Source organism: Tauraco erythrolophus, chromosome 6, assembly GCF_009769465.1.
Source record: "Tauraco erythrolophus isolate bTauEry1 chromosome 6, bTauEry1.pri, whole genome shotgun sequence".
NCBI classification, from domain to species: domain Eukaryota; kingdom Metazoa; phylum Chordata; class Aves; order Musophagiformes; family Musophagidae; genus Tauraco; species Tauraco erythrolophus.
In genome coordinates, this window is record NC_141470.1 from 27,283,910 (window position 1) to 27,293,587 (window position 9,678).

At 65.9% G+C, this 9,678-nt stretch overlaps 1 protein-coding gene across 1 annotated transcript; it reads left to right on the forward strand.

The window, feature by feature from the left end:
- Positions 1–1,921: 1,921 nt before the first annotated feature.
- TMEM132A (transmembrane protein 132A) lies at positions 1,922–7,500 on the forward strand. Its single transcript, XM_086613511.1, has 11 exons — positions 1,922–1,988; positions 2,887–3,101; positions 3,173–3,418; positions 3,509–3,891; positions 3,985–4,134; positions 4,372–4,564; positions 4,635–4,778; positions 4,863–5,065; positions 5,467–5,743; positions 6,092–6,283; positions 6,379–7,500. The coding sequence occupies exons 1-11, from the start codon at positions 1,922–1,924 to the stop codon at positions 7,498–7,500; spliced, it is 3,192 nt and encodes a 1,063-aa protein (XP_086469637.1).
- The last annotated feature ends 2,178 nt before the right edge of the window (positions 7,501–9,678 follow it).

Here is a 9,678-nt window from a genome sequence, read left to right on the forward strand (position 1 = left end):
GAATGGTTCACAGTTCTGGATTTAAAAGATGCATTCTCGTGCCTCACCTTGGCCCCTGAAAGCCGTAACTCCCGCTTGAACAGTGTTACCTCAAGGATTTAAAAACAGCCCTACAATTTTTGGAAACCAATTAGCAAGGGAATTGGAACTTTGGGAAAGGCCTCCAGGCAATGGCATTCTTTTACAATATGTGGATGATATTTCGATAGCTACAGAAAAGAGAGAAGAGTATAAAGAATGGACTGTGAGTTTATTGAACTTCCTTGGATTAAGTGGTTATCGAGTGTCAGTACAGAAAGCCCAAATCCTGCAGAAGGAAGTGATCTACTTGGGATACCTGATTTCCAAAGGACAACAACAGCTCGGAAAGGAAAGGAAGGAGGCCATCTGCAAGACTCCAGAACCATCTACGGTAAAGGAACTTCGAACTTTTCTAGGAATGACAGGTTGGTGTCGCTTATGGATTCATAATTATGACTGTTAGTTTCTAAAACTCCAAAACGAGTCTTGGAAAGTTCAGTTTCCTTTTCAGGTATCAGTACAAACGCGAAAACAATACGAACCGACGGCACGCGAAACGCGACGCACAGCCCGCTCCCGATCACCCAAGCGAACCCCCTCCCCGGCTGCTCCCCCAATATACACTCCGAGCATGACGCCACACGGTATTGAATAGCCATTGGCCAGGCTGGGTCAGCTGCCTGATCCGTGTCCCATTCAGCTTCCCGCGAAAAAAAAGTTAACCCTTTCCCAGCCCAACCCAGGACACGCGGTTATCATCCCGGCCTGCCTCGGCTGCTCTCCCCGCGGGGAAGGGGCACGGGAAGCGACGAGCCAGGAGTGTGGGGGCTCCCCTCAGCGGCTGCCCAGCCCCCCCCCCCCCCCACCCCGAGGTGGGCAGACGTGGAGGGCACGGGTGGCTTGTTTCTGGGGTGCGGGGGTGGCCTTCCCTCCGTTTTCCGAGGCTGGTGCTGAGCGTGGAGGAGGAGGAAGGAGAGGGGGGGTTTATCCATGCCAGTATCCGGCGCCTTCTCCATGTCCCCATCGCCCTTCAGCCGTCCCCGCTGCCCTGGGCTGGCTGCTGTGCCTCTCTCCCACTGGCTCTGTGTCCCCGGCCACGTCTGGCCTCCAGTCCCTCCCATGTCCCCAGTCCCTCCCAGTATCCCCCCAGTCGCCTTGATTGGGATGGGACAGGGAAGGAGGGACGGACACTAGTTGCTGTGAGAACCCCCTCCCCTGCTCGGGGGAGGGGGTCTCTCCACATGGCCCGTCGTGCCTAGCGTGGTGCCCTGGAGTGGGGGTGGGGATGGGGATCAGGGATGGGGAGTGGGGATGGGGTGCAGGGATGGGGTGCAGGGATGGGGTGCTGGGATGGGGATGGGGAGCGGAAATGGGGAATGGGGAGTGCGGATGGAGAGTAAGCATGGATTTAGGTAGCAGGATGGGGATGAGGTGCGGAGATGGGAGCAGGGGTGGGGTGTGGGGCTGGGGAGCAGGGGTGGGGTTGGGGAACAGGATGGGGATGGGAAGTGAGGATGGGGAGCAGGGATGGGGTTGGGGAATAGCATGGGGATGGGGAGTGAGGATGGGGAGCAGGGATGGGGTTGGGGAATAGCATGGGGATGGGGAGTGAGAATGGGGAGCAGGGATGGGATGTGGGGATGGGGTTAGGGAGCAGGAATAGGTTTGGGAAGCAGGATGGGGATGGGGAGCGGGGATGGGATGTGGGGCTGGGGAGCAGGGATGGGGCTGGAGCGGTGCCCGGCGCTGCGCAGGGTGGGCAAGGTCGGTGTTTAGGACCCGACGGGACGAGGCGGCGCCGGTGCCGGTCCCGCCCCGGCCCCATTGTCTGGGCGCGGAGGCGGAGGGACGGGAGCGGCGGCTGCCGCTCGCACGGACGCGCCGCGGAGCCCGCCCGGCCATGGCTCCCGCACCGGCACCGGGCACTCGGCTGGCGCTGCTGGCCGTCGCCCTGCTCTGCGCCTCAGGTGAGTGCGGTGGCACCGGCACCGGCGGCAGCCCCGAGCCGGGCTCCGCACCCGATCGCGGAGGATCCCCGCCATGCCGCGTGGATCCGCTCCTGCCGGGATCCCACGATCCGGGACGTCCTGCCCCCCGCCCCTCGCGTTCGGGATCACCGGGATCCTCTCCCTCGATCCCCAAGCCCGAGGGGAGCCGCTCCCCCTCCACCGCGGGGGATCCCTTGAGATCCGGAGGGGATCCCCCAAGGAACGTGGGATCCACTGCGATCTCGGGGAGGGTGGCGATCCACACGAGATCCTTGCAGCCCGAGGGGATCCGCTTCCCCCGACCCACGGGAACCCGTGATCCGCCTCGATCCTCTTCCACCCTCCCTGGATCCCTCGTGATCTACCCGTGGAGCTACCTCCTCCCATTCCCCGCGGGAAGCTGTGGATCGGGTGGGATCTGTCCCTTTAAGCCCTACCCGGCCATCTCGGTGGGATCTGTTCCGTGCGCACGAGGATCCCGGTGAGCTGGGTGCCCTGACCGTGGATCCCACCCTGCGGGACTCAGAACCATCCCTCTCCTCGCCGGGAGAGTGGGTTGCCACGGTGCTGAGAGAATGGGGAACGGCCAGGCCTGGGGGGAACTGCGCTGGCCCCCCCAAACGCTGACCCTGGCACCAGTGGGGTGCCACACCACCCTCCAGCACCTGCTCCCGGGGGACACAGGGGACTGCGCCGGTGCAGCGTCACACGAGGGACAGCCTTCGGGGACACGAGATGACCCTGTCCCCGAGGGCGCTGGCATGGCCGGAGGGCTGCATGGTGCCACCAGCCATGGAGGTGGGCACAGAGACCCCCGCTTGCCACCCCTTTCCCTCCGTGGCCCTCGAGGCTGTTGACATGGCCATTGTCCTCACAGGGAGGGGTGACAGGGATCCCCCCGACCCCGTGTACCTGCCAGCTGAGCTGGAGGTGCTTGGCGTGCCTGAATACTACCGACTGCAGCGGGCAGACCAGGACCTGCCTGCCAACGCCTCCCTGCACGCCCGCACCGAGACCTACCTGCTGCTGCAGCACAGCTCCGCCACACAGCCCCTCATCCAGGCCACCTACCCACCCTTCAGCACCCGGCAGGTAAAATGGCCCCCGCTGCCCTCGCCACCCCGGGGCAGCTGGGCCCCCCCCATTGCTATCCCTCTTTGCAGGAGGTGCCCACCGAGAGCCCCCCAGGGCGAGATGCATGGGCCATCCGCGCTGTCTCCCTTGAGAGCACTGTGTCCCCGGCTGAGCCCTTTGCCCGCGTCCTCTTCCACCTACATGGTCCCGACTGGATGCCTGGGCAGCAGGACCACCCCGGGGAGCAAGACCACCTTGGGGAGCGGGACCTGCCCTGCGTCACCCTCCATGCACACCACCGGGGCCGGGTGGCCCGCGGGACATGCCGCTTGCAGGTCAGTGCCACCCACCGGGGCTGGAGCCCTGCCTGGGGGGTTCACCCCACTCACCCCCACCCTTAACCGAGGCCTCACTCTCCCCTCCAGGCACCCCTGGGAGTCTGTGTGGTGGAGCTGGAGATCCCCCCGCGCTGGTTCTCCCTGGCACCTCCCTCCCCGCACAGCCGCCGCCGTGCTGCTGAGCCCTCTGCGCACCCCGAGCCCCCTGAACCGGCCGAGCTGCGCTACGGCGTGGTGGGGCCAGGGGAGTGTGGCCGTGCCGGGGGCCGGGAGCGGAGCCGCAGTGGGGAGACGCTGCGGTACCTGGGTTCTCTGGAGCTGCGGGCGGCTGAGCCTGCGGGGCGGCAGGAGGTACGGCTGGACGACAAGGTGCTGCTGCGGGTGCCTGATGCCACGCTGCGCCCGGGCCAGCGCTTCACCGCAACCCTCGCCCTGCAGCACAACTTCACCGCTGACCAACTGACGCTCCGGTGAGACCCCCTGGGTGGGCACGGGACCCCCATGGAAGGTGGCAGGTGCTGGGAGGGGGACATTGTGTGATGGGATGGGGTGTCCGCTGGCAGGATCAAGGCAAAGAAGGGGCTGCAGGTTCTGGCCGCCCGCACCGGGACCCCCACCGTGTGGACCGCCCAGCTGGAGCGCAGCCGGGGCCCCAAGCACTCAACGGCCGTGGTGACATGCCGGCGCAGCGGGGACGCCCACAGTGGCTGGAGGTAGGGAGCAGCGCAGCACCCCGGCCCTTGGGGACCCCCAGTGTGGGAGGGGGATTCTAGGTGGGGGACCAGTGGAGCCCAGTAGTGCCCATTCGGAACAAAGGGGACCTGTGCATGGCACTGCCCCCATCCTGGTGGGAGCTGGTGGGATCGTGGGGACCTGTGGGTCACACGACTATGGCCCGGTGCGGGGGCTGGGGGGCATGGGCCAGCCCCGACCCACGTGCGGTGATGCAGGGTGGCCGATTCTGCCGCGTTCCTGCACCTGGACCTGGCGGTGGAGAATGGGACAGGGGGGCTGGCGCCGGCACGGCCCCTCACCTGGCAGGTGGAGTACCCCGGCCAGGACCCCGAGGCCCAGAAGGACAAACTGGTGTGGGAGATCCAGGTGTCGGAGCGGGACGTCCGCGCCCTCGTCCCCTTGGTACAGGTGGGTGCCCCCCCTCTTTCCCCACCCCATCCCTGTGGTGCCGCACGCTCAGCCCCGCTTTGCCGCATAGGAGCTAGAGATCCTGAACACAGCCCCACTGACGGGGGTCCCCCGTGCCGTGCCGGTGAAGCTGGTGGCGGTGGAGGCGGGGGGCGGCGTGGCCGAGCTCACCGAGCCACCAGGTTGCGAGTCGTCTGACAAGCAGGTGCTGCAGGTGAGCAGCGTCCCCCGAATGTCCCCCCACCCTGCCCGGGGGCTGCCTCGCTCTCCCTGCCCCTCTACATGCCCCCCCTCCCAGGTCTCGGACGCCTGCGACACGGTATTCGTGAGGGGCAAGGAGAGTCGGGGTGCCCGGGGGGCGCGGGTGGACTTCTGGTCCCGGCGCCTGCACGCCTCGCTGCGCTTCACCATCTGGGCACCGCTGCTGCCCCTGCGTGTCCAGCTGGGTGACACCGCGCTGGAGCAAGTGCGGGGCTGGCGGCTGCCCGGGGGCCCTGACAGGTGAGCCCGGTGACCAGGGAGGGGATCCTGCCACTGCACCCCGCCACTGCGGTGGTGGGCAGGGAGGGAGCCGGGAGCGGGAGGGGGTGCTGAGCCGCGCTGCGCTTGTGACATGTACCCCTGCCCTACTGAGCCCCGTGGCACTCGTGACATATGTCACTGCGTTGCTGAGCTCTGCAACACTCGTGACACGTGTCCTTGCCCCACTGAACCCTGTGGAGATGAGCCCATGCCCTGCTGAGCCCCCACGCACTCATGACACATGTCCCTGCCTGCTGAGCCCCATGGCACTGTTCACGCCTGCCCCGCTGAGCCCCTGCGCACTTGTGGCACGTCCTGTCGTGGCACACAGCCCAGCAGACCTGCAGGGCTGGTGACACTGGTGTCCCCATCACCCCCAGCGTCCCGGCGGAGGCAGAGGAGCCCAGCGAGGAGGCTGAGCGGCGGGCGCGGGGGTGCCGGCCCCAGTACCAGCGGACAGCGATGAGGGTCCTGGCACACTTCGTGGCCCACCCGCTCAACGGTGGCCGTCACCTCGCCTACCTGCCCGGACCGGACTGGCTCCTGGATGTCACCCACCTGGTGGCCGCTCACACCCGGGTGCAGGACCCTCGTGTGGCCTCACTGGAGGGGAACACCGTGGTGGTTGGCCGAGAGCCTGGGGTCACCTCTGTGGAGGTAAGCTTGGGGACTCGCCTTTTGGGGAGGGGTGGATGTAGGGGCTGGAGGGAGGGGTCCTGGGGGCAGAGGGAAGCTGGGGAGTGCAGGAGGGTGGTGGGATGGAGATGGAGGGCTGGAGGGGGTACTGGGGAAAGTGGGTGGGAGATGGGGAGCTGGAGAGGGTCCTGGGGGAACACGGGACCTGGGGGTTGCAAGGGCTGGAGGGAGTGAGGAGGAGGTGGTGCTGGAAGAGGTCCCACAGGGAGCTGAGGGATGTGGGGGCTGGAGAGAAGGAAAAGGGGGGCTGTGAAATCTAGGGACTCACGAGGTCCTCCCTGGTGCCCTCCCCACCCCCCATACCCCCAGGTCCGCTCCCCACTCTCAGACTCCATCCTGGGGGAGCAGACGCTGGTGGTGTCGGAGGAGAAGGTGACGGTGACGGAGGTGCACGCCCAGGTGGTGTCAGGGCTGTCAGTGACGGCGCGGGCAGAGCCAGGACACCCCGGCGTGGTCACTGTCACCGCCCAAGGGACAGCCACCCTGCGAGCCCCCAAGCAGGTGAGAGGGACAGGGGGGGAACTGATCCTGGATGCTCGGTGCCGGGGTGCCTGGTGTGTTCCCCCCGATGCCATCCCACCCGGCGTCCCTGACAGGAGGCGACGCTGTCGGTCTGGCTGTCCTTCTCCGACCGCACGCTGGCCCCGCTGGAGCTGTACGGCTGGCAGGACGCAGTGTTGACCGTCACCTCGCTGGACTCCTCTGTGGCCACCGTCGGTGGCTCACCCAGTGGCCCCGCTGCCCGCCCGTGGGTGTTGGCGGAGGGACCGGGTCGGGGGGCTCTGCTACAGCTCAACCTGCACCCCCCGGATGCCTGTCGCCGTGGCCGGCACCGGGCAGCCGCATTAGCCACTGGCACTGCTTGGCTCGAGGTGGGGAGCGGCCGGCGAGCCCCCACTCCCGGCAGCCCCCGGCCCCGCGGCGGCCGCCCCCGGCCCAGCTCACCCTTCCCACGGGCTGAGGGGGCCATGTCAGGCGAGGCGGTGACAGCGGCCAGTGAGCCGCGGCGGAGGGACCCTGCTGGCGTGGGACCTGCCTCCACCAAGCTCCAGGGTTTGGGGTCTTCCTCGGAGGAAGAGGAGGAAGGCTACGGCCGTGGCCGTGCTGGTGGGGAGGAAGAGGAGGAGGATGAGATGGTGAAGGCTCCCGAGCGCGTGACCGACCTGGAGATCGGCATGTACGTCCTGCTGGGTGTCTTCTGCCTGGCCATCTTCATCTTCCTCGTCAACTGCATCTTCTTTGTCCTGCGGTACCAGCAGAAGGAGCTGCCAGACGCCGCCACGACCCCCTCGGCCCCCCAACCCCACAACTGGGTCTGGCTGGGCACCAACCAGGAGGAGCTGAGCCGGCAGCTGGACCGCCGGCAGCCTGAGCCCCCGGCCCTCCAGGCGGGCACTGAGGCTGGGCGCTGCAGCTGTGGGGTGTCCCCGGCCACCGTGTCCTCCTCCGAAGCCGTGGATCCCCCCGGCGCCCCAACTCCTGGCACTCCCCTGCCCCGCAAAGAAGGGGTTACGCCAGGGGGCGGCCGGAGGAAGCGGGTGGAATTTGTCACCTTTGCGGCCCCCAAGGTCCCCGAGGAGCCCCCCCAGCCTGCCCCCAATGTCCAGTCCATCCTGGTGGCCAGCGAGGATGACATTCGCTGGGTGTGCGAGGACATGGGGCTGCGGGACCCCGAGGAGCTCAGGAGCTACATGGAGAGGATTCGGGGCAGCTCCTGACCCCGGGGAAGGGCAGCCCCCAGCCCCCCCAGCCCCGGGCAAACCAGTAAGGGACTCGCCTCCTCTCCACACCACCCCTTCCTGTTCCTGGGGACCACTGCTTGTCCCTCCCCGGTGGCCTGACCCCCAGTGGGGCCACTCAGGGGACCAGCTCCAGGTGTGGTGTGGGGTCTCCACCCAGCTCAGAGCGTCCTTGGGGTCCGCAGCAGCCCCCCCACTCTCAGTGGCATCAGGGAGGAAGCCGGGGTGCCCTTACTGCTTTGGGTCTCATTGTGACATTGTGTTCATAGTGATGATGATGACGAGTCCTGTGGTCTGATGTCGGGGAGGGTCCTGTGTGGAGCCCCCGCCCCACCCACACCGTGGGGAGGAGGGGACCACGTGCCTTTCCCCACCTTCACCCCGGCCACGCATCCATTTTGTACAACTGACGTTTTGTCCCCGTCACGCCACGAGGGGCTGGTTATTTATGGGAGATTTTTAATTCCGACGTTGTTAACAAAAATTAAAATATTAAAAAAAAAAATACTGGCCAATCGCATCCTACCACCGTCCTGGGGCAGGGGACAGTGGGGATGGGGGCACAGTCGTGGTGCTGCTAGCAGGAACTGGCTCTGCCAGGCACAACCAAGCCTGCCGGGCTCCCGGGGACGAGTGTGTGCCCTTGATGTTGGCTCTACGTGAGGACAAACGTGGGAGCTGGTCATGGTGGGGGGGCCAGTCCTGGCCATGGCCCAGACTGGGTGACCTTGGGCCAAGGGACCTGCTTCATCCCTGTCCTGCCATGGGGAAGGAGCTGCCACCCTCCTCTTCCTCCATCCATCCAGCCCTGTCACCCAGGATGCGGGAGCAGTGCATCCTCGCTTGGTCCTGGGGACTTCCCCCATGCTCCCACCCTCGGGTGGGGGCTTCGCTCACACCCAGCCACCCACTCCAAAGCACAGCTTCACCAGGTCCTGGTCACCAAAGCTGGGGCTGGGGTCTCCCCCTGCCATGGGGGATCCCATGTGCCGGGGTGTGTCGCACACCCACCAGCACCCACTGGAGCGGCCCAGGGTGGGTGCAACGCCAGGCTGAGCCGAGCTCAGGGCCAACACGCTGGCTTCTCTTCAACCCCGGTATGCACATATCCCCCCCCACTCCCCGCCAAAATCTCTGACCTCCAAGCGCAATGGGGTTTATTTTTGCAGCCTGATTTCCTAAGGAAATGGGGCTGTGGGGTGTCGGGCGTGCTATGTGTGCCTGTTTGCCTCCTGCATGCTGATATTTTCCACCAGCCTCAGTGGCGAGATGGCCAGTGCAGAGCTCGTGGGTTTCCATGAGTTTAAAAAATAAAAAAATAATAATAAAAAATAAAAAATCAGTAGCTGAGAAAGACAGGAAGCCCAGAGGAGCCAGTGAACAAGCCAGCCACCTTCCCAGCCCTTCACACCCCAAACTCGCACCTGCACCACCTGAATTTCCAGCCCCCCCATCACCCTCCAGCACCCCTCTGAGCGCTCCTGCCCAAACAAGCCCCTCCAGATCCCCAGAGGCAGGGGAAAAGCCCCCCCAAAGCAGCGTTCACCAGCCCGCAGCCATGGCTCCCGGCATCTCTGATGGCTCTCACATTCCTCCGGGCATCAGGCAGCTCCACTGTACACAGTGACGAGTGTCCCAGCCCTGGGAGAAGGAGGGACCCCCATTCTCAGCTCCATCCCCCCATGGAAGTCGCAGAGTTTGGGGGACCCGGCGTCCCCCCACTGACGTTGTCCCAAGCCTGCGACACGGTGGCACATGAGGAGCTGCAGAATCATGGCTCCAGCAAGATCGGCGTACCCCTAGGTGGGACCGTCAGGTCCCCGCAGCTCCAGGGGACCCCTAAGGCTAGTGGCTTGATCCCCGAGCGGAGCCCACCTCCATCTGACCCCTCGCTTGTCATCCCCCCCTTGCCACTGCACAGGATGGGGCCACCCCATCGTGCTCCTCCGCCCCACGGTGCTGAGCTGGCTTCCTGCAGCCCTCAACCGCAAGCTGGGAGCGGAGAGCGCGGTAGAAGCGGCAAGAAGCACGGAGGGCTGCATCCAAACCGTGGCCCTCAGTCGCGGAGAGCGGAGGAGGGAAGACGGGACCACTCGACACCCCCTTACCCCCCAGCTCCCCCACCGCCATGGGGCTGCCCCACAGCCGCTGAGCAGG